This window comes from Prinia subflava, chromosome 2 (genome assembly GCF_021018805.1).
Source record: "Prinia subflava isolate CZ2003 ecotype Zambia chromosome 2, Cam_Psub_1.2, whole genome shotgun sequence".
NCBI lineage: Eukaryota > Metazoa > Chordata > Aves > Passeriformes > Cisticolidae > Prinia > Prinia subflava.
The window spans coordinates 53,863,278-53,888,628 of NC_086248.1; the positions used below are offsets into that span (position 1 = coordinate 53,863,278).

Below are 25,351 nucleotides of genomic sequence, written 5' to 3' on the forward strand. Positions count from 1 at the left end.
CACTCTCCACACCCCCAAAGCAGCTGTTTTACAACTTAAGGATGGTTGTTTCCATAACTGTCCATCTGCAACTGAACTAATACAGTCAATATTCCATAATGATCCTTTCTGCAAACATACTGCAGTATGCTGAGCACTCATCTACAGGATTATGGGTAGGTAGATTATAAAGACCTTTACACAAATCATTAAAGAAGAATTTTCTAGGATATTCCAAGAGTATAGTAAGTTTTAGTTCCCCAATATTCCAGCATGTATAAGGGAATTTAGTCCAAGATACTAATTATTTTCTTCATTATTTTTAAAACAATTTTTTTCTGCTGTATTTAACTGTTTAAGTAAAAGCTAAGTGCAGGACACATGAATAAAATAAAGAACAATATAACCTACTCCACACTTGAACAACATTGAGATTTATAGTAAATAAACATCATTCATCTGTTAAACTCAGTACCTACAAATTATGGCAAGCATCAATTGTGTCATGTCTCAATAGTGTTTTACAGAACAGGAGAAAAGGTGAAAAATACTTTCTGATTCCCCCTTTTACACTCTTAACCATGAAATTTGACTCCCTGTACAGATTAAACTTCTATTAAAAAAATAGTCAAGTAAAGTTTCAAATTTACCTTTTCAAATATTGCTGTAGAAATGTTAGATCCTATATAAATGATATCACATTTTCCTTGGGGAAAAATCATAAATGCTATCATAATTAGGATTTGAGTTAAGGATGAAAGAGATGGAGCAGATGGAATGTAAGAGATAAACATTTACATGCAAATATCTTTGTTAACAGGAAATGTTTTAGGAGAAGCTATCAAAGCACATGGAAGATAAATGTTCATCTATTTAAGTCAGATATGTTTGAAAGTTTGTCCTAGCAGCAAAGTCAGCTAAAGTCTGCAAGCAATCCAGAAGCAGCACATGACTCCAAAAGAGCAGTAAAGATTCTTTTTTTTCCTGGTTGCCTGCTCAGAAGCTGATAGGAAATAGCACACAACTGAAAGAATGTTGCTCCCCTCCTCTTGGTAAGGGAACTTGGTGCTCAAGTTAAGCAGAATACATTGAATGCAGTGTTTGGATGTGTTGTGTTCCCCTATGACACCACTATTTCTGAGTTAGTCACAGAAAAGTTAAAACACTCATTAATCCCTAATTTTCACTTGCTATCTTGTAACCAATTAGCTGACATCAGGAAGCCTACCTGAGGTTCTGTTCAAATCCCTGGCTTAACATGGGCCTGTTCACTAAATTCACACCTGCCACATCTGTCATGATGACAAAGAAAGCACTCTCTTGCTCCTCCATCTCAAAAGGCTGAAATTGTCAAATATTGCTACCTCTAAAACAAGCTTTAAATAGTACACGAAGTTCTACAGCCAAGAAGCTGAAGGTACAGCTTGAGCAGCTTTGTATGTGATGTTTATTTATGAAAATCTTATCAAAGCATTCTTTAAATATCTGAATGTTATATTAAAAATATGTAACAATATACAAATAATGCAGGTCCCTCAAGGAGGCCCTCATATGACTCTCCAGCAGCGCTGCAAACACTCACATCTGAGGATCGCACCTGCAATGGGCCAATGCATCCACTGACACTGGATCAAGGAGAAAGAGAGGCAAAAGAAGAATAAAGTTTCAAGATACATATGTTTCAAGAGTGACCACGGCCATGGCACCAGGCCCCAGCTCCACTCTTGAGACCTGCTTGCTGGTGCCCAGAGCAGGTGGGGTCAGCCCCTGAGACCTCAGAGCTGAATGAGGCTTGGAGCAAAAGGAACTTGTCTCAAGGAACTGGGGGAAGAACACGGAGAAGGTAGCTGGTTTTGGAAGATGGGAAGGACAGGTCAGCAGACTGGAGGAGCTCTGGGCTGGTGAGGGCTGTTCACGGATCCTGATCTAGGGAGATGGCGCTGAACTCCTGACCACACCACAATTTCCCAGTTTACAAATCTGAAAATTTTGGCAATCCATAGTACAAACTTTAAAATGCTGTCATACTCTGAAAATATAAAAATTAATAAGTAAATAAATCTTTCCACTAAGCAACTTCCTGACTGAATAAACTACATTCTTCCCAAGAGACAGGCCTAGCTGCCTTGAGGGGTTTGCATTCCAGCTCATTACTCATTTTGCACCTTCATAACACACATCCATGCAATCACTTCCCCACTTCAGACTGAATAAATAGTTCTTTTTTCAGTTGCACTTGTGGAAACTAACAAATACATAAACATGCTACAAAACCAAGATCTGAAGTAGGCCAATTACAGTCACTGAAAACTAAAAAGTGACAAAACAAGCAACAAAAAACCCTAAAGTAACCCAAATTGTTTTAATGTTAACTTCCATCAGCAAGAAAAGAAATGATTAAAATAGGGCAGAGAAGATTTTATATGACTTCCACTTGCAGTCACTAGACACAGTGTCTTTGGTGGCTGGGTTAAAGAGACATCACCAATTAAACCTCATGTAGCCAATCTGGCCCTTCTCACAAGAGCTGAAATTTCTTCCAGACTGACTTAACAGACTCACTCTTCAGTCTCAACAAGAGGCGCTTTCCAAATTCTTAACATTGTTGACTGCTCCATTCTCTGTTCTTTCCCATTTCTCAGCAACTGATTTTGAAATAGACAACATCACAAGGGCAAATGCTCACTACAGATGCAATTACATTGCCCACCAACAATTTATACTCCGACTGTATTTATGGCTGTACACAGTTGTAAAATCTCCTGTCGCTTCTGAGACCTTTGAGTCATTTTTTGAGCTGCAGTGCCACAGATGGAGTTGGTCATAAATCACTGACTGAGTACAGGTATCAAAACACAGAATACTCCATGAATAAAACACCACAACATAAAACAACAACAACAAAACCTATTTATGCTACCACCTTTAAGCCTCGATTGTCCCTTGATATAGCTCTGCTGACAATATCATATCAACTGCTTTCCAAGCAGATTATTTTAAAAAGAACCAAAAGTTTTGGATAATTTCTGGTCATCAAAGAAATCGTAGCTCATACAATGACAACATCACATCAAAAATCTCACCATCACATTGAAACAAGAAAAGCACAAAAACTTGGAATAAATTACAGTTTTTAAGAAAAAGACAATATAGGTCATCTTAAATTACTTGAAAAAATCTGGAATCAAGGGTTTCATTCAAAAGGTCCTGCATGAATATAGACCTGTCCTGCAGATTTAACATGTATTACTTTTTCAGCAGCTGACATTTGGTATCCCAATTACTAGGGGGAGAAGAAAGTACATTATTATCCAAAGCCAATACATTATTACAAGAATAAGCATTACTGCACAGTGTCTATCCCTGAGCAAAACGCTCAGCTCCCTCAGGTCTGTACTACTACTGCCTAAACCAATTTGTGGCAGGTAAAACCCCACACAATTTTCTGTCTTGTTCAGCTCACTAGTCTATTTCTCCTATTTAGTTCTCATCATCCTAATTTTCTAGACCTTAATTTATATTAATTCTCAATCAGCATGTTCATATACCTGTTTTCATGAAGTCATAGAGTGGTTCAGATCAGAAGGCACCTCCAGAGGACATTCTAGTCCAACACACTGCTCAAATCAGACTTAGCTAAATAGTAGGCCTATCACACCTCCGGGCACCTGCTCTGATTTTATCACTCATTAAAAAGAACAAACCAAAATTTTCCATATTCCAACTTGCATCCACTGCCCTTCATCCCACCACCATGAGAAAAGCGCATGGCTCTGCCTTTCCTGTATCTTGCAATGAGGCATTTCTTGACCACAAATAAGGTTTCCTCTGAGCCTTCTCTCATCCAGGCTGAACATACCTAGCTCTCTCAGTCTCTCCTTGAATGTCCTGTGATCCAGTCTCTGATCAGATTGGTAGCCTTTGGCTGTACTCGTTCCAGCACGTCCCATGCCTTTCTCGTTATGAGGAGCCCAGAACTAAGCACATCACTTCAGATGTGTGTCACCAGTGCTGAGCAGAAGGGAAGGATTGTCTGTGTGTAGTCCAGCAGCCTCAGGAGGCTGCCAGACATTCTTGTTGCAAAGATGTCCTGCTGATTCAAGCTCCACCAGGACTCCCAGGATCTGCCATTGTTCAGCTAGCTGACCCCAGTCAGTACTACTGCATGAGGCTGCCGGTCCTCCCCAGGGCCAAGACCTTCCATCTCCCTTTGTAAATCTTCATGAAGTTCCTGTCAGTCTATTTCTTCAACCTGTCCATGACCCTTCAAGCACAGCCCTGCCCTCTAGGGCACTAAAGACATTAAACTGACCACCAGGTCTTTGCACCTCTGATCACAGCCTTGAATCTGGGAGTTCAGCCAATTTGCACTCATGATCTATTTGCAGAGCTCATATCTCCCGAGTCAGGAGAAAAGTAAACTATGAAAGGCTGTGTTACAAGTCTACTAAAGGCATGATATGGGACACATGATACCTTGTTCCCCTTGTCTGACAGAAAGCAGTAAGATTCATCAGATATGATATTTCCTTTTCATACCCATGTTGGCTGCTCTCATCAACCCCTTTCTTGCCTTTCATGTGTTTGGAAACTGTTTCTATAATGATCTGTAGTTCCCTGTATCCTTTTTCTAATCCATTTTAAGAACTGATGTGACACTGTATTTTCCCAGTCTTGCAAAACTTCTCTGCAGTGCCATGAACTTTTGAAGATAAGAGAAAGCAGCGTCACAATATCTGCCAACCCTTGGATGCATTCCAACTGGTCCCACAAACTAGTGAATGTCCAAGTGGTTAAGAGATCCCTCTGTCCACATCACCTCAGGTACAGTCTCACTCTCAAAAGACCCTGAAAGGTTTGGGGATAAGTCCTTATCTCTGAAAACTGAAGCAAAGAAGGCATCCAGTACATCCTCTTTCCTTTGTCCCTACACTCTCCTTAGTCTCCCTCTTGTTGCCAGTGTACCAATGCAGGAAAGCTTTCCTGCTGTGCTCCAGGTCCTTTTCTAGCTTGAATTCCAGATGAGCTTTGGCTTTCCTGACTCCATCCCTATTACGAGTAGGCAATGTCTCCATATCCTTCAAAGCAGCCTCTCCCTGCTTCTGTCTCTGTGAACTCTTTTAGTGCACAGGCTCTGTGCCACGTTCTGTTTAGCTCTCATTCTGCCATGCCTGTTTAACTCCCCACAAGGCAACAGTCCATCCCTGTGCTCCAAGAAGCTGTCCTTGATCAACCAGCTCTCTTGAAACCCTTTGCCCTTCAGGGTACCTTCCAATGGGATCCTGTAAAGCAAGTCCCTGAAGAGGTCAAAATCTGCTCTTGAAAATTCAGGTCTGTAATTCTGCTGTTAGCCCTGGGGACTCTTCTCAGGATCTCAAACTCAAGGTTCATGATCATTTCAGCTTAACCATACCCAAACACCTCTTCCTTGTTTGTGAAGGTAGCATCTCTTGGAGTCTCTGACTGTGAGGCTTTCGCCAACTGCATAAAGAGGGTTTCATCTGTTTCCTGCTCTTGACAGACTGTAGCAGACACTCACAGCAAAATCACCTGTGCTGATTTATTCTCTGATCCTTACCCATAAGCTGCATACTGTTTTGCAGCTTTGCTCCTTTCACACTCCTTAATCAAAATCTTCATATAAATTCCACATGAATATTACATGAATATCATTTTATATAAATATAAATTACATATGTAAAATAAATTGTGTACCTTGTGAGTAACATGAATTTCATACAATGTAAGTAAATTTACATAGTAATTTTAAGGATTTTTTCATATTAAGTCAGCTGGTTGGATTGCAAAATTTATTTAGTCTAGAGCAAATCATCAGACTTTTTATATCTAAGAAGTTTGTTGTACACTTTTACCCGTGCTTTCTTTAAGCCATTGTACAAATAACTCTGTTGAATAGGCTGTATATTCTTGATACAGCAGTTGTTGTTGTGCAGTCACTTCCTCCCAGGTGACCAACATTTTTCACTTGGTGGTAACCTCCTCCTCCTCCTTATACACACGTGCAATCAACATACTCAAAAGCACATACCTGTCTGAATGCTCCAAAGAAGCTGCTTACATGATTCTCCACATTTGGAGAGAGCACTTACACACAAACGCAAATATCCATTGTCTTACTCATAAGATGAACAGATTCTCTCTTGGTTTCAGACTAGATCCAATACACAGGCATTAGCAGGACCATGCAATGAAAACCTTGGGGCTGACAGGGTGGAAATTAAGATTATATTTAACACAAAATTCAAAACAAAACCTGCTGTTTCCGGCTTACAGGTGGCATGACCTAACAACTCCCTGTGTCCGCCTCTCCTCATGCTTTTATGCCACTTGTCCTTTCAGCTCCTTCATTCTCTTGTGCTGGCTGTGATGCTTGTCAGACTTGAGTCAAGTCAATTCACTATGCCAGATGAATCCAGAAAAACAACATTTTCTCAGGGATAATGAGCTATATCAGCTCTCTGTGAGCTCTGATGAGTAAAGCTAGCTAAGGAAGCTAGCTGAAACATGAAGGCAAAGGGAGGAGAGGGAGTAAAGATGAGCAGAATAATCCCTTTACTCAACACTAAAGTATTAGGCTGGCTCACTGTGACCTGTGAAGCTGCAGCCTAATTGGAAACTTACACTGGCTTAATATCTACCTGCAATGGCAGTCTAATTAGAAAGCAGAGCTCTTCCTGCCAGTCTGGAGGAAAGTGATGAGACCACCTACAAAGCCTGGAGCCAAGGCAACCTGCTCCCATGCACTGAAAGCAACAGGCACAGGAAGCCCTCTCTACTGCTAGCACAAGGGATACTTGCTAATGTCACTACAAATGTCACTCAGCTGCATATTTTCTTTATTTCTTTCAAGGATGTCCACAACTTGGGAGATTTCAAAGCCAGCCATAAGCCTGGCATACACAGTGGAGAAGCTGATGGAAGGCAAAGGCTGCGTTAGCAGATGTCAGCTACACCAAAGAGGAAAAGTTAATGACCACCGCTTCTTCTGTTTGTACACCATGTGCTTACTGATCCCCCATTCATGAGAATAAGTTGAGAGAACACAAATGCACGAGAAAGATGCTTAGCTCATACTGTTTGCTGACTTTCTCTAAAAGAGTACAGCATGTCTGGTTCGTGTTTATACAAGGCTAGGGTTTTGAAGCTAAAAATAGTTTGATCCCAAACAGAGTAAATAGCTCTCAAATCCTCAGGACTGTTCTTTAAAAAGACAAAAGCACATAAGGAAGTTTGGGAGTTTTGCTAACTCAGCAACAGGTAAAGAGCTGGGTCATCTTTCCAACCTCAGAAACACCAGGTTAATTGAAGGACCTCGGGATAGTCCAGCACTGTACATTTTAAGTTTTACATTTTTATTCTTTTTTTTTTTCTGAAGCTGTGATTATACTGCAGAATAGACTGAGAGTTTTAAAAGCTATTACCCTGAAATAAATAAGAATAAAATGCTTCATTTTTTCAAGAAATATAAAGCAAAATCTTCACAAAAAAAACCAAAAAACAAACAAACAAACAAACAATCAAAAAAAACCCCGAAACAAAACCAAAAGAAAAAAAAAACAAAGCCCTTGAGCTTTTATTAGAGTATTACTTAATTATAGCTCTTCAGACTAGAAGGGTCTGGATAGATGCAGGGCTCTGTAGGTGTTTTTCCAGGTCTGCTGAGGTGATGGGGGCCTAGAGGGGATGGGAAAAATATGCTTTTTTCCTCTGCAAGATAGACAGTATGTAAAATGCCAAACAAATTAAAAGTGTATGATCTAATTCAAGTTTTCCTGCTTGCTAATTTTGACTACAGTGTAAATCTGATAAATGTCCACTCCCCTTTGGACAGAAGCAACATGTTCTGGAATTACATAATGTATTGTATTTTAAAAGTAATTTTTTTTCTAGTGGGTCATGTCCTTAACAGATTTATTTTCTTAGTAATATGCTAAAATTTACTCTAGAACATACTTAAATAAAGTGACTCTTTCAAGCCCAGGAGGAGACGAGACAAAAAATAAAAAGACATCTTTGAATGTCGCTCTGTGTGTGGAAGCAACATTACAGATGCTAATGATTAAACAAGATTCAGAAGTAAACACAAACATCACATACAAGGCAAAGCAAAGCAACAGAACTGAATCTGTTCCTGTACCTGACACACACCTGCTCCTTCCCCAATAAGCATCACCTCAGCAATTGCCTCTTCACAGCCTACATGCTCAGAAATGAGATTTGTGTACCCTCATAAAACAGATTTGCCTTTTCAAAGTCTTTCTATGTAGCAATGTGGGAAAGGAAAAAAATAATTCCAGCAGAGATATTCCAGTGTGGGGAAGAGTGACAGAGAAGAAAATAAAAAAATATGAAAAAAAAAGGAAAAAGAGATGAAACAAACCTTACAAACTAGCTCAAAAAAACCCCAAATTGAACAACTATCTATGGTAAGTAATGATACAGATTAAATATTTTGCAGTTTTCTGATAGTAATTGTTTCATTTGCTCACCACAACCTAAGAAAAGTTTGAATCTTCTCAGTTAATTCAAAATCTGTTCTATAAAACAATAATTTTATTAATACCGCAGTTGTAGTCATTATTAACAAACATCAGTGACTGCTGCATCAGCATGGACCTGCAGCAAAAGCTGCAAGGGAACATAAATTACATGCTGAGCAGTAAAAGGGTTGGAGCTTAGAAATCAATATTTAAGCAGACAGGAAAATTCCAGGCACTGTACATGGAACACATTAAGGAAATCATCATTTCCCTTTGGTTTTCTTGCTATTATTTGGCTTTGAATTTTATATCTTCTTACTTAAAGGTTTTTGTTTGTTTTTATAGGCATAGTTTCTCCTGTGGTTGGGGTTGCCATTATGCAGGTTATAGATTTGTAGGTAATTCGGATATTAGTTAACTGTACTAAATCAGGAATGCTGTTACTCTGTAGTGAATTCCAGGTATCTCACAGCTTCCCTTCCATGAAGAGGCTTCATATCTGCTATAACCACAGTCAGAATTTAGCCCAGGGAAGGGGAGTTACCCAAGTACAAGAGGTTACCACAGCACCCTAGCCACAGAAATACATGGCATTTCTTTTCTAAAGTTTACTGCTTCAGAAGTAATAATCTGCATTAGAAACCACTGTACATTAGTCATTCTATTACAGGGCTTTTTTCCATCTTGTCTGAACAGCAATCTTTTTTATACATCACAGTATTTTTCCTTCGCTCTCCTCCCCAAACAGTTCCTAGGTGCTGGTTCTACTTATCCTCTTCCAAATAGTAAAATTACTTTATTTTTTCCCCTACTTCTAATCTGGCTTCTCCTCCATCTCCTACATGTCGAGATGTGTTATATTACTGCTAAAAATTGCACACAGGTGAGTGGGAGCAGAAAGCAGAGCAATGAGGTTTCCAGTCAGGACAACCTAAAGAAATGTTAAAGCTAAAGAATAGGGGCAGACAGTGACAGGGAAGGATGCCACCTGCACTTACAGCAAACTGAAGTAGCCATGAAAATATAAAATAGCTTCCTATACACTAGTTGCCTGCTTTTTGTCTTTTCTATGAGAGGGTCCAGCCAAAAGGGTGCCAAACAGAGGGTTCAAGGTTACCAGATGTGCTGGCCCTATGCCTTCCTCTGTAAGCAGAAGCACACAAACTCTGCCTAAGCTCTGAGCCAAATGAAGCCATGTGAGAAGCAGCAGTACTTTAACTTGGGTCTGACCCTCCACTGCACTCCAAAATAGCCCAGAAAATTTGAAGGCAGGGCAACTGCTATCTTCAGGAGTAAAAAATAAATACATATATACACACACACGAGCAGGCTGAGAGTGAAAATGATGGTAGGACAATGGCACAACAGGCAGATACAGTATTCAAAAGCAGGGCTGGCTTGCTCCTCTCCATGCAGGTAAGCTGTGAAAAACCATATAAGCACTGCTCCTTGCTGTGCTTTGTACTTCTAGCCTTGCACACTCTGAATGCCTCTAAATACCTCAAATAATCTGTAACACCTTCCAGGCTACCAAGGTGCTATTCAACCCTGTTTTCCCTTCAATCCTGAAAGGCCAGCACAGCACCATTTTGCTTTTTGTTCACCCTTCACAATGCTACCAAAACAGCAGTTCCAGGTAATGCCTCTTACTGTCACTCACAATTCCCGAAGCAGCAGCTGACTTCAGACAAGCAATGAAACACTTCCACTCACAGCCCAGGCTTCTGACCAAGCGTGGCAGGAGTTGACCAGAACTGGTCATTTCTCCCTGCTCACAGAGCCAACCAATACCACTCGAACTCCTTGAGATACAGATACCAGAAGCTAGAAAACTGCACCCCTCAACAGAAGGCTGTCAAAAGCAGGAAGATTACTACAAATGCTCTGGTGGTGCCAGGATGGCAAAGGTGGATTTGTACAAGACTGACCTCCTACTTTGAAACTCTATCTACAACAAACAGATTTGTCTCCTGTTTCAAGTTAGTGGTCCCGATTCAGAACAGCATCCTAATATATTTCAAATATTGAACTAGGAAAAAAAAAAGAACAAGGAAAAAGAAGGAGCAATCTCAGAAGGCTGCATTTTATATGCTGGATGGAAGGGGTAAGGCTGAACAAAATAGTACTATATTTTTCAGCCTTAGAAGAGGAAAAGTAAAAGCAAAACCAACCAAATCAGTGTAGATAAGCAGGTATAGTAGCTGGCCTTGAAGGTGAAGTAGTTTTGTGTAAATTCAGAAAGAAATCTGTTTCAATGAATGAAAACCCAAGACATTTGTTACTCATATGCCGAAGTTATTACTATTACTACAAAAACCTTACTTTTACTAAACTCATGCCTAAATTTATTGATGAAAAATGGCTTATCTAAATGTACAGAAGCACTGACACACTATGCAATATCTGTAAATTCTTCCCTGTGCCCTTCCACTGTTCACTTTATATCAAGTGCATTTGAGAACAACAGGGAGCCCTTGGAACTGGTCAATAGATTGATAGCGCACTGTACTGAATGAGCCAAATAGGATCAGGATATTTACACGTGTTCTTTAGGCAGACATTGATTGCACTGGACTAACAAGGTAGGTTTCTTTCTGTTAAAGATGCCACTAAAAAAAAATAGAGACAAAAAAAGCAAGCACCAAGTTTACTAAACAAGGAAGGCAGGAAAATATATTTTCCTGATCAAAAAAGTACTTCAAATAAATTCAGCTCCACAGTTCACTGACAAGTTAAACTGGAAATAAATATCAGTCAACTTTTGGGGTGAAGGAGAATATGCAGACTTTAGCATCCAAGAAAAAAGAATAAAGCCACCTCAAATAAAACATATCTATCCTATCACATAAAGAAATGTAAAAGGGAGAAAGACAATCAGAATTTCTTACAGCCCAAAACACAGACCCAAGATTTTGAGATTTATTTCATAATGTAATGACATAGATAAGGTTTTAATTATCAAATTTTAAAACCACTACATTCCTAGACTGCATTTGCCAATCTATGAACTAGTCAACAAATTCCCTCGCTCACAGTTTCTCTGGTCTTTACACGAACAATGCAAGTCACAGAGCAGCAAAATATTGAAAATTCAGTTCTCAGCTGCTCAGTGGACTAGTAAACTTTGTTCACCTATCTATTAAAATAAAGAGATCCAGAAAGAGACCTTGTTTGAACTTCATCCTTCTGCAGCACAAAACAGCAAGCTGCCACATCATGTGTGAAGCAGCATCACTGTGAAAGAGCTCAGTAACCCAGGACATGGTGAGAGTTCTCCTGCTGCTGAGCTCTCAATCCTTTCCATGCCTCAAGAAATACACTTTTTTTTCACTAGACACTGCTTCATGGTTAGCTTTCATCTGACTATACCCTTACACATCCACATAATTTAAATTTATTCATGGGTTGGTGGATTCATTTTTATAGGAGAAAAATTCAGGTTTAAGTGAAGTAAAAGGCCAGAAGTCTCATCTGTATGACATTTACATTACAGCTTTCCTTCCTGAGCTACATCCATATGAAATCTATATTAAAACACAAATTTCATGACCTTTTGTCTCCCCTCTCTCAGTTGTATATTTCATAAACACTTACATTGGTCCTGTGCTGAAATTCATTTCGGGTCATGCAGGTGACACAAAAGTTATTTCCTTTCTGTACGAGACAGAACTTAAACAGAGCACAACTGACCTTTCAGATCACAACAAATATTCAACACTATTTGTATAGGAACATTTTAGTTTCACACAAATCTAAGGATGTAATTTTCATATTTCTTTCAGGCACCCCAGAGGTTTACATAAGCCCTGTAACCCACTCAAGCCACCAGCTACCGTGGTCCTCATCAGCTGCACGGGCACAGCAAATCTTTTTACAGATGCACAATGAGCTAACTGGGTTACCAAACTGACCCGTGCTGCATACTTTCTTTTTTTTTTATTTCCAATCCACACACATACACAACCACGTGCATATCAAAACAACTGGGAGGAGGCAGAAACATGAGAATGTCTCTGGGTATGACTGGATGTGGTAATGAGCAGTCAGGCATTTCACCTAAAAACCACAAAAAAGAAATTACCATGGAAGTACAGCCTAAGATTTTTTGTCAACACATTTCCTCCCATCTCCAATACTTTTCACCATATATGTTCTCCATTCTGAAATAGCTGTGTAGGCTTCCCCCAAAATACCAGCCTAAACCAGAATGTGTTAATGTTTTCGTTTTCAGGATTGTTTTGTTTCTTTTCCTTTTTTTCAGAGTAGTGAATTGAGATTTATTCTTCAATGGGGCATCATAAAAGGTTATAAACAATTTCAGTAAAGTGAAAAAATTATTTCTGCAACACTCTTCATTTTAACAAATAAAGTTGTCATTTGCAAAACTCTATAATACTAAGCACCTTTAAAGATTTAATCTGGTTTTCTTTAGTCATGCTAGATGACAAGTGCAACTAAGACTTCCAGCACTTAGTTTTCTCAGATTTCTCTAAAATCAGTTCTAAAAAATTAGCACACATCCAATCCAAGCACATTATCCATCTGAGAGATCAAAAATAAGATATCCATCTGAGCACATCAGTATTGTTCACTATAACTTAGACATACTTCAAAATGCATTTGTAACCAGGAGGGTAATAGCCCTTACATTAAAAAAGCTCTTCATTAAGTGGCTCCCATCACACAGCCCATTACCAGCTCTCATGCCCTGACCTTGCATAGCCTCAGAGTAATGTTGCTTTTAACAGGCAAAGCAAACAGGGTAAATAATCTATCTTCTCTGTCTAGGGGTGAAACCATCAGTAAATATATTATTAATATAGCTAAAATCCTCCTTTACACATCCCCAGTGGTATAAGAAAGCACTGTTATTTACTGTCTTCTGCAAAATTAAGTCATACACACACAATGAATAATCCCCTAAAATAACTGGAAAATATCCATAGACAAAATTGGATTTCAGCTTAAGAGCATTCTCCAATTTGTATCTTGTATAGTATAATGTATAAAAATAACACATGAAAATATAATACATGCTCTAAAGGGCTTGCTTGAAAATCTAGAAGACGTCTTTTTTTTTTTAGGTGGACCAAGACTTGAGGTAAATATTTGGACTTCATTTTTTGTCACCATGTCTACAAAACTACAACACTTGTTTACCAGCCCTGCCTCCCACAAAATGCAAATGTACAGTTGCAGAACCATTTCCGTGTATGGAACATCTCAGTAGTCTTGGACTATTTGACCTAGAATGGTGGTCCAGAGAGAAGTCTGTATTTTAGTTAAGAGGTATTAAAAAAAACCAAAACTGAATGGGTGGAGGGAGAGGGAGACCATTACTATTCAGCTTTGCACATGTCCTGCATGTAAGACCAATATCTTTAAAAGAGAAGTCATATGCAAGTCCAAAAAAGGGAAGAAGAGCTGCATTTCCCCATGTTCCATAACAAAACCTGGCACTCTGTTTTAACCCACAGCAGATACTAGAAGCCTTCAAGGAGCCCACAAAAGGTAAGACAAGACTGACAGGGCAAAACTTTAGATTCCTTGAGAATTTTACTAATAAAGACTGTTTCTAGTTGAGAACATCCCTAAATGCCAAACAGCTGGTAACTAGGAGAGCAGTCAGGCCATGGATCAGCACTTTTTTGTCAGTTCTTCTTGCTTAGGCAACTGCTAATGGCTACACTCAAAATCAGCAGATCTTTAGCTTGATCTGGCACAGTCACTTTCATGTGCTCTCAGAAAGCTTATATTGGAAATCAGGTGTTTTCTCAGGTCTTATTAAATAATCCAAAGATTTTATCATGTATGCTGAAGTTCGGACAATTTAAAAGTTGGTATTTAAAGATGTACTCAAGCACTTGCTTTAGGTGTTCACTTCATTTTGAAATTAACCACTGTGTACTGCATTTCTTTTTCCCATAACCTAAGATAAGTGGTTTTTGTCTCTGCTCACAGCTTAAGAAATACAATGTAGGTCAGTCTAAAAAAAAAAAAACTGAAGTTGCATTCATTACTCAGAGGTAATTACACTTGCTTTACCAATAGCTTTTACTATTGCTGCACTGGTATAATGATTTCCATTAGGAGAAGTTTTCATATTTTCATAGCACTCTGAAGCACGTGCCATTAGTCTGAAATTTCCCACGATTCATCATCACTCTCCAAAGCACAACACTGATTTAAACTACCACCCTCCTTGAATCAGAAGTAGAACATTGTCACTTGTCAATTTAGCACTTGCCATAATATTAGCAATTGTCAGGTTTTTCCCTTTTACTATTTTCTTACATGTCCTATTCCCTCTTGCACTCTTTATTTTGGGGAATCATGTTGTTTGGGTTTTTTTACATAAGTCTTTCTGAAGGTCCTGAAGACTGAAAATTGTAATTTGAAAATTGAGTATAATCCTCTGTAACAGCAATGATTCTATATGAATGTGATGAAGTTAGTGCCCTGAAAGCTGCATACTGACTGTAAGGGCATTATCTTGTTAGCACACTGGTAGAACAGTGCTCCTCCACAGACAATTCTATACCTAGAGCCCCCATTTTATTATATTCCAAGAGATGTAAAAGACAAGGGCTCCAAGCACTACAAAAACATGTCCACATGGAGGAGGTGTCGATTGGAGGTTTGTGCCGAGCTGCAGGATTGCAGAGCCTGAGAAGAGATGGAAAGAAAACAGCCCCTACTCTAGGTCTTCACTTTATTTGCTGCTTAGTTTTTCTGGGTACTCTTTCCCTTCTCTGCTGTCTGTCACCAACAGAACAGGAAAAAGTGGTCCCGAAGAGATTCCTAACTTCCTCTACAGGTTACACAACACAGCATTCTTCTAAGTGAAAACTGCAGTGGTTTAATTTGATCTATACTTCCATTACCACATCTTATTCTACTTGAGTAATTTCTTCATGAGCAGTAGAATGCTTTCATACCTACAGATTCAACAGTAATCAGGGTCACTAATATTAAAACACTGCACAGCAGATGACTGCACATAGGTATTTCCCTTCTGCTTTGAGTGAACCTCTTGCTGTTCCACTTCCTGCAGATCTACCAGAAGCATTTGGTACTCATTCTGGAACCATGTTACCTTTTTAGGCTTAATTTAACATCCTGCTATTTCAAACGTAAATTAACTTGAATATTTAGGTATGGCATGCATCTTTAGAATCTGAAGACTCTGAACTTCTTAAGGGGAAGCTCATCAGAACAGATTTGCAGCTTAATTTTAGTCCACATCTCAGTCACCAAACATCAGGCTTGATACAAGAAGTCTAGCATTCTAAGCAAAGGAAGGAAAAAAAACCAAACCAACGACAAAACCAGAGTTTCTTCTGTATATCTTTTGGACTACCTCTGAAAAATTCCTTTATTCTGATAGATTTTATTGAGCAGCTGCAATTTCAAAAACAGACACAAAAACAAAACAAAAACAAACAAACAAAAAAAACCTCCTGTAAAAGAATCCATGTGCTACACTCAGAGAAGAACAAGTCTATAACAGAACTGAACAGAAATCACATGTTAGAGAGCACTGTGTCATTCAACTCTGAAAACTGCCTAAGGATGACAGATATGTTATTTGGGATAAGCAAGAAGCTATCTTGGCATTTAGATTCATTCAAAATACAGTTCTTCAAACTGCTTTTCTTCCTATACAAGGTGTGCCAAAGGTCTGAGAATACCATTTTTTTCCAAAATGGTGTTTCCATCATGATTAGGATACCTCCAACTTTTATAAAAACTTGTACATTCTGAAAAATGCAAACTGAATAGTAACTAATTTTGGCTTTACTAGGGGAGATATTGTTTTGAACTTTTTTAATATAAGACCATCACAAATGTTGAGGTTTCAGGCTTTAAATTTATTTTTCCTTATGCAAAACTGAAGCACCAAGAAGTCCATTTAAAAAAGTGTAGGTCTTGCTTAATAATCTATTTTGCAAGTTTTTGGGCATGGTAACACCTGCTCATATCAGTGACTCCAAAGCAGGGGGAACCCAGCTAGGTAGCAGTTAAGAAGTAAAATTATATAGATCAACCACCATTAATAATTCACAGCAGTATACAAAAGGCAGAGGAAGGAATGGTGCAGAGGTGAGGTTACTTCTGTGTGGCAACATTTCCCATTCCTTCACCACACTTACCTTACTTCACAAAACCTTTTAGATACAAATAAAATAGCCATGACCTTTCTTCCTCCTCTGCATGATTAATTACTTAATGTATTATTAATTGGAAAATGTAGCTGAATTTCAAATGCTTTCATTCTCTCAGCATATCATGCTGTCTGGGAAGCACCGATTAAGCTGTTCATCAAAGGTGAGCAGGCAAGGTCATGTAGGCTGTGCCTCTTCAGTTATTCATTACCTGTCCTAAATAGTAATTAACAACAGCAATATTTCCATAAATCAAAGCTTTTCTGATTACCTTCAGATGATAGGAGGTTGGGGGGGAGGGGAAAGAAGGAATCAGTGTGCGGGGTTTTTGCATGTATCCCTTTTTCACCATTTCTTCTAGTGCTATCTGAATAGTTGAATCGATACATTGGCTGTCATATAAAACACAGAATTTGATTTCAAGTCAGCAGGAATTCTACACTGAATAAAGAGGAAATTATGGCTTCCTTTCTCCCTTCTCTATGCCTCACCCCAACTTTAAAGGGGTATTTGGTCTAAGAAGACTTCCCAATTACCAAGACTGTTATATTTACTATTTTTGTTCCTTTTTATTACCTGCATTTTCAAGGTTAAAGTGGGGATCTCAGACCATGACCTTGAGGCCATATTCAGTGAGGCTCAGCGTTTATAAAGAAACCTTTAGTGTCTGTGAGGTTTCTCACCTTGAGGCATTTCAGGTGGCAAATAGTGAGGCTCTTGAGCGCTGACGTGCACCCAGTCGAAATCATCGTAGAGGTCTTGGTGGTAGTCACAGGGCCCAGGACCATCATCAAACGTGCAGCCTCCTAGAGAAGAAAGTTGTTATTAGTTTATTTCAAACCAGAGATCTTCCAAGAGTCAAGCAGAGGTGTCTCTCCGGGCCCCACCACACAGCCGTGTACCACAGTTCACAGGCTGGTATTTGCAAAGCTAAAACCTGCAAACAACTCACTCATCAGTGTTCCCCTCTCTTTGGTAAAAACATCACTACTCCACACAACCAATTTCCAAGAGCACCTTCTGTCAGAGCAAATCTTAGCCTGAAGTCACCAATTCAAGTGAAACCTATCTCAGAGTCTGCATGACAAAAAGCAACATGCTATCTGGACCACTGGGGAAACTGAAAATAATAGACCAAGCTCAAAGACCAAAGATAAAAAATCACAAACTGATGCATTGAAAGCATAAGCAATCCAAACACTGACAACAAGGATAAATACCGTGCCCAAAACAGTCAGAAAAAATAATTAAAATGACTTAGAAATTAAATAACTGCTGCAGAATGAATTGGGTAATCTTGATTTACTAAATCAGTCTAGCATAACATAGCAAAGCATTTTTTCAGGGTCACACAAACAACAGATATGAAAACCTTACAAGAAAAGTTGTGAGAAGTGACAGAGAAAGAAGAATGGAAGGAATGCAAATGATGTGAGGAAAAAAACAAAGGCTTAATTCCCATGTAGAACAGTAATGTCTGCCTTGTCTCATTCAGTAAGTTTTTTATTCCATTCTTAACTCAAGGCCATTAAATAGGCTGGGAAAAGAGAGAAGAAAGCATGACAATCACAGAAAAAGATCAAGGTTTGAGAAGGAAGAAACAAAGGAATCAAAAGAGTCTGGTCAAAGAAAAAGCAGACTGTAAAGGCAAGAAAATGCAGATGTCATGCATACAATTCTGCAGCAGATGTTGTCTCTATGCATGGCACACAGCCCTAGAGTTTGCTCCTGTTACTCAAAAACAAAAGGCAATAGCAGGAGAGAGTGAAAGAAAAAACACAGTGCATTCATTTTTATTTAGGTGGTATTTTTCAATCCAGAGAATTTATATAAGAATCCAAGAATTAGACTACAGATAATTTTTGAAAGTCAGGGGAGATATTTCTTGTGTCTTCTTCTCCCCATCCTCAGTAATTCCAGCACATCAATCCAAGTAACAATGTTCATCACAACAAAAGTGCCTTTTGCTAAGACACTTCTAGAACAACAGGGGTATTTGTATTGACTTTGTTGTCTGTCTTTTTAAATACAAAATATGGGACAAGTACTGCAAGAACAAAAAAAATCCTCTTATTACAATAGATTCCAGTGTAGAATAGACCACCAAGAGCTACAGCCTCTGCTCATTCCTGCCCTCTGTGCAAGACATACACAGTGTGGAACTCAGAAAGGCCAGAGAAAAAAGGAAAGGAAGAATTCAAATTGAGAATGAAAATGTTTTTACCCCATCCAAACCAATGTGATATTCAAGTATCACATAACAGGCAGAGACTTTGCACAGAATTCATATCTAGGAAAGAGAAAGTTCCTTTTACTAAATTCCATAAGCAAATCTACGCTGTGTTCCACACCAAGAGATCACGTTGCATCTTCAGTTAGGTATAATTCAAATAGTTCCCACAAATCTGCAAACGTATTTGTCATTTTGAATGAATGACAAAACCAAATTCTAGATAATCCTACATCACCAAAACCAATTGCCAGATAGGTATCCAGGCATTCCCAGAATTACCTGTTAACCAATATTTCAGCTGGCAAGGACAACATCAAAACAGAAAGAAAATTCTTCACTAAAGCAAAATTTGTGCTAAATCCTTGTACTGTAAACCCTTAAAACTTCATATGCATCTCTGTATTAACAACACTTGCTCAAACAAGTGACAACATAAGCAGAGCATCAGCAGCAGCAACAAAAACACCTCAACATTTTATTCCCTGTAATAAGTTGGTTACTACATCAGTGTCACTGTCAAAGACTGCAAGGCACGAGAGAAATATTTGTGTGTCAGAGAAATATTTATACTTTTCAATGTCCCAAACTCCAGTGCCCTCTGTTTATCAGTGAGACTTTTCTAATTAACATCTATTATGATAAAGCAAAAAATACTTAGAATATAAATCTTGCATTCTGATTTAACTCGCATTACACTCCTGTGATCACTCTACAGCAAAAAAATGTACATTTCCTTCAACATTTTACTGATAAATGAATAGCAGTTTCCCTTAAAGGGAAGTTATCAGTCTGCTGTCCCACCACAAAAATGACATATGGCTTTGAAGCACATGCCTGCAGGGCACCCATTACCCTTTCTAATGGTATAAGTGCCCTCAGTATATAAATTTAAACTACCAATGAATCTTTTAGACTCATTTGGAAGATGAATGTCCTTAATTGCTTGTCTTTGTACCCACTATTAATTTTAGTTATCAGAGTTCTGATTAGCAACAACAGCGCACCAGCTAACACACAGCAAGCAATCCCAAGCTCCTTGTGTGCACATGGTGGCTGCACCCACAGAACAAGCAAGTGCGCAATCGTCATGTGCACATGAACAAAGTTTATCAGGACAGATTTTCAACCCACTACAAAATCAACCCTGTAACAACTTTTTGAACCAATGGCTTCCTCTCATGGAGCACCCTGCCACCTTCCATCTCGCCTGCATACCAAGACATTTCAAAGCAAGTAAACAACCAATGTTGTAGTGTTTTATCTACTACAACACAAGACAGGCCAAGCATTTCAAGCCCCCTGCAGACTACTCCTTAAGACTTAAAACATGAGCAAATTCAGACCTCTTCCCTTTTTTAACAGTCAATTGCCTGCATGCTATTTTGATAACTCCAGGCAGTAAGAGACAAACCTAGTGCAACATGCTGTGTGGAAAGCACAAGGAGAAGAGGTGGTGGGTGGGTGAAACCTGCAGTGATGTATTTTTTTTCCCAGCCATTTGTTCAAAACTGTCTACATTTTAAATCAAATCTTAAACCACTCAAAAGTAAAACCACATCTGACGAAAGTACACAGTAGGACAGGACTTATTAGCACCCTAATTCAGCTACTGGGCCACTGTCCATAACAACGGAACAGTATTGCTCAGGGAAGATAGTGGATCAGCTTGATGAACATTCTCTACCTTTCAATGAAGTTCAGCAGCTGAACTCAAGACCCCGTTAATATTTGTTGCCTAACATCTTGACAACAGTCTGCTAATATCCTACAAATGACAAATCGGAAATCTCCTACTAAGCCATTTGTAATTTCCCCCAAACTCAATAAAACAGTATTTCAGTATCAACCACTGTCCCATTACCTATCACCACCACATTCCTTTAGCTAGCGTTGATGTAGAACTCAAATTTTTTCTTCAATACTAGCACACCACTGGAATTTGTCCATACCTACTAATATACTTATCTTGCCACAGTGATTTGTACCCCTCTGCTCGATGTCTGGGCTGGAAGCAAAGTGCTGACATTTAAATGGTTTTGGATCTTACAGTACTTAAATCCACATTTACCTTAGATTTCTATTATCATGCCTCTGACAAAAATGGCAGCAGAAGCAGTGATTTGGTCTGACCTCAGCAACCTGATGAGGGCCAAAGGACTGGGATGCAAGGCAGTCAGCAGCATCTCCTCCTTTTGAACAACACTGCTGTCAGGACTCGGCCCAGAAGAGCTGGATGGGACAGCATCAACCAGAGCCATGAACTGCCACACATGCAGTGGTGGCAGCAGCCATCAAGTCACCCTCAACAATCACAAACAAAGAAAAAGGAAAAAAGAGGGTAGTCCATCAGAAACAAACACCTCACCGACAGTTGGAATGGAAAACTAGGAAGACAAAATTTTAAGTCTCTCTGACTATTTTTTCAAACTACTAATCTTATTTTGGATCAATCAAATTTGTTCAGTTGCTTGTGAAGTATTTGGGAAACATTTACATTTCATAGAAACCAAGCAAAAGAACAATTCACTGTATCCATTATCTTTTCTCATAAGCTTCACTAGGTTATCAAATTCAGCTTAAACAGACCGAGAACTCACACACTCCCCTTCATCGTCCTTCTAAAAGATAAGTGATAAATCATACTAGCCTCAAAAAATTTCCTGCCTACATGTCCATTTTCATTTATGAAAGATAAAGAATCTTAAATGTTCATTACAAAAAGAAAGATTAATATCCCACACTGAACTCTCAGAAAATAAATGAAAGCTCTGCTTAATAACAAGGTCATGAAGATTAACCTAAATTTAATCTCAAAATTAATCATAACATCCTCAAAATTAACCAAAATTTAATGAAGATTTAATAAAGATCATATAGTCAAGATTTACACATCATCTGTTCTGAGGGATTGACCCTGGCTGGACACCATGTGCCCACCAAAGCTGCTGTATCAATTCCCTGCTGAGGGAAGAGAAAAATATTTTGAATGACCTTTGGGTCAACTCATCAATTACCATCATAGGCAAACCACACTCAATTTATTACCAATCCAATCCAAGCATTGTAATGAAAAATAATATCAAATCTTAAAAAACCTTTTGTCACAAAGAAATTTCTTCCCCTTAAATCTGTTATCCCAGAGGCACTACACCACTGTCTCTGACAGGCTCAGCCAGGGTCTTTCTTGGAGCCTGGCACTGGCTCTACCAGACACAAGAGAAGCTTCTGGCAGCTCTTCACAGAAGCCACCCCTGTAACTCTCAGCCACCAAAACTTTGCCACACAAACCCAAAATGCCTATAAAAACCTATTTTGAATTATTTATTTATCTACATTTTAAAATAAATTACGTAATTTTTAATTATAATGATAATTTCTTAGCAGCAACACTTGGTACTGACATTGCCCTGTGATTTTAATTTATCCTACCTCCTTTTATAACAATCCAGAAAAGAAGAGCTAAAAAGAATTTTTCTCCATCAGGTTAAAATATAAATAAGCATAAGACTAGAAGAAGCACGTGTTAATAACTGCCACTGATAAATGGATGCCCATTTCAACTTTACTGTGGACTCCCAGCTGAAGACAAAAAGAAAAACTGATTCTGAATTTGAATAACTGATTTTATCTAACAGTTCCAAAGTTCTCACTGCACTCCCCAGAGATTACATCACTTCTACCATTTAGAATAGAAACATTCAGTGGCACAACATTATTAAATTAATTTTAAGATACTCACAACATTTACTATGAATAGCATTTAAGGGATGGTGCGCCCTCCTAAAACATCCCTAGGAGTCCACTGACTCCTAGATAAAAGATACTATTCCCTATTAGCATGTAAAAGTCTGTGTGCCCATTTTAATATTTAGATTTTAGAAGTGTTCTTCATTACTTAGTTCTATAACCTATCTATAGTTCTATAACTATCTATAACTAGTTCTATATCTATCTATAGATAGATAGAACTATCTATTCTAGATAGTTCTATGACCTATCAACATGGCAGAGTATTTTTTTCAGCCTCAGAATGTCATGTGTAGAAAGATGGTGGAAAGCATCCAACATTATAACTTAGTTCTGATATCTGTTTTTGCATCTGAGCACTTCTGGTGTTAAGCAAAATGCAAAACACACTAGTAATATCTTAAAGTTCATGCTACTCCATTTTAAGGAGCTGGTTGCAAGCTCAGAAACTCATCCACTAAGAATAGGCAGATCAGGAGTATAGGAGGAGGGGAAAAAAAAAAAAAAGGCAAACAAGAGTACAAGAGAAGTGTTGTATACCAGGCACACAAGCAAATTCTGTCAGCACAACTTCTCCTCTGCACAGGGCTCAGTTACCAATGGTTTCTTTTGGGACTTCCATGTATGAAGGTGTCACATCAGGGATGAAAAACTCTTTTCTCATTTAGCTCAAATGACTACTTGGAACAATCTTCTTTTATTTAAGAGCATGCTTTTATTTTTCTCCACCACGTAAAGCATAATGATAGCTCTAAATCTATCAAAGTAGATAGCCTCATGGCAAGAACCCAGTACAAAATTGTGTTGATCTGTGATGTCAGGTAAAAGTCCTCTGAATTTTTTTTTTCTTCTCACACTGGGTGGTGATTTCTAAGGTTGAAGATCAAGGTGCTACAGCAGGTGTCTTTTCAGTCATATCCATCCAGGTACAAGTTCTGCTTTTAAAAATCATCCACCTACCAAACTAATTTACCTGTTTATATTACAGTACACTTTGAAGCACAGGATGTTTTCATCTTCTAAAGGCACTACGTTATTTCTGTTATCAGCATTTTAAAACACTTTGACTGCAGAACTTTCAGACACTTGTTAAGACTATACTAAGAACTGATGTTAATGTAGCTGAGGAATAAATTTTAATGACTTCTGTTAAAATGGTTATCTTAAGTATTGCCTACTGAAATGTAATACCAAAACAACTTTAATTAACCTATGGCATCTAAAAAGGCAGAAGGTCAGAGGCACTATTTGGTGTTTAAAAAATAACCATTTTTTTGAAAGTTGCACTTAAGAAGAATTTACAGATTCTCCACTACAGGGAGAAGTCATACAAAATACTAAGAATATTTATCTTCCTTAGAGTGGTATCTTATTTTGTAGTACTAAAATTCATTACACTAAACAACAGATTTCAGGTATGTCGTGGTTGCGGGGGAGTTGAATTTTTTCCAGGGGGATGTAGGCAGTCCAATCAGTGATCAGCTTTTCTGCTGGCACCTAGATTGGTCACTCGGAGGTTTGGACACGCCTCTGAGGACACAAAGAGTTAAAAGCAGGAGTCTAGGGGGTTCGGCCTCTTTTGGGTTCCGGTTTCAGCAGTGGAAACATCTCCTCTCCCCTGCTCAGCTCTGGGCTGAGTGGGGGAGGGGGAAGCCACGTGGCCAGGCTCAGGACAACCACGCGGTGGAACTAAAGTAAGCTGGGGCCCAGGGGGAGAAGAGAATGGACAGGACTGGAACTGAGCTGCCCCGTCCAGGATGGAGGGGTGGAAAACTGTGGAAGTGCCTTCTGTGTGTGCTCACCCCCCTCCACCCCCCCCAAACTCTGGGAGAAGGTGCCGAGCCACGTGGGAGTTGCTGAGCCTGGGAGTGCCTCAGCCTGCAGCACCCTGCCAAGAAAAAACTGTTAACCCTTGCTTGACAGAAAGAAACTTTTCTTAGACATTGATTCTCATGACTGGGGGTTTCGGAGAGAGAGAAGCAGCCTGGGACCGAGATGATAAAGCATGATTGGAAAGAACCCGATGGAAGAATGAGAGGAGTAGCCTTCGGAGCTGGACTTCTCTTGCATAATATCAGCCATAGAATGAACTTGAGTCTCTTTTGAACATAAACTGCATTTTTTTGGGTGGATACAGCTGCCCTTGCTTTTGCTACAGTGACTTGCACTTGAAGAGTGGAGCGAGCAGAGAAAAGAGGGGGAGGGTGAGGTGGCACCCTCTGCCCTCATGGCAGACCTGCTCCTGGAACCCCGGCCCCTGGGTGAAAAGGGGGAGAGCTCGGCATGCAGCATCCTTAAAAAGCCCTGTATGCAGCTTTGGCCTATGAGACAGCGGTGAGAGCGCTGGACATAGGAAAAAGAGAAAGTCACCCTGGCAGACTTCTCTGGGCGGTGCCATGGGTGACATGGGAACACATAAGGAGTAAACCTGTGTGTTCTGGAGAACAGTCTGTGGTGCCAGAGAGACTCCTCTCTCCCTTGCTGAATTGAAGATTAGGGTTTTTTTTGAGTGGTGATTGTTTGATCTAAAACCCAAAGGTTGGTCTGTGAAAAGTGATGGGTGGGGAGGTAGAAACTGGGAGAAGAAATGTTCTAAGAAGTTTTTATTTCTGTCTCTGGGTGTGTTTAAGAGTATTTCTGTCGCTGTTCTTATGTAATTAATAAAGTTTTGGTGGGTTTTTTTTTGTTTTCAAGATTTAAGCCTGCTCTGCTCTGTTCCTGATCAC

At 39.1% G+C, this 25,351-nt stretch overlaps 1 protein-coding gene across 4 annotated transcripts in view; it reads right to left on the bottom strand.

Annotated features, from left to right (window-relative positions):
* The window catches only part of PTPRK (protein tyrosine phosphatase receptor type K), a 386,603-nt gene that overhangs the window by 283,309 nt on the left and 77,943 nt on the right, over positions 1-25,351 (bottom strand). For all 4 annotated transcript variants that reach the window (XM_063389974.1, XM_063389972.1, XM_063389970.1 and 1 more), the window contains exon 2: positions 17,329-17,451. In XM_063389974.1, coding sequence (XP_063246044.1) covers positions 17,329-17,451 — 123 coding nt within the window. The remainder of the gene's footprint in view (positions 1-17,328; positions 17,452-25,351) is intronic.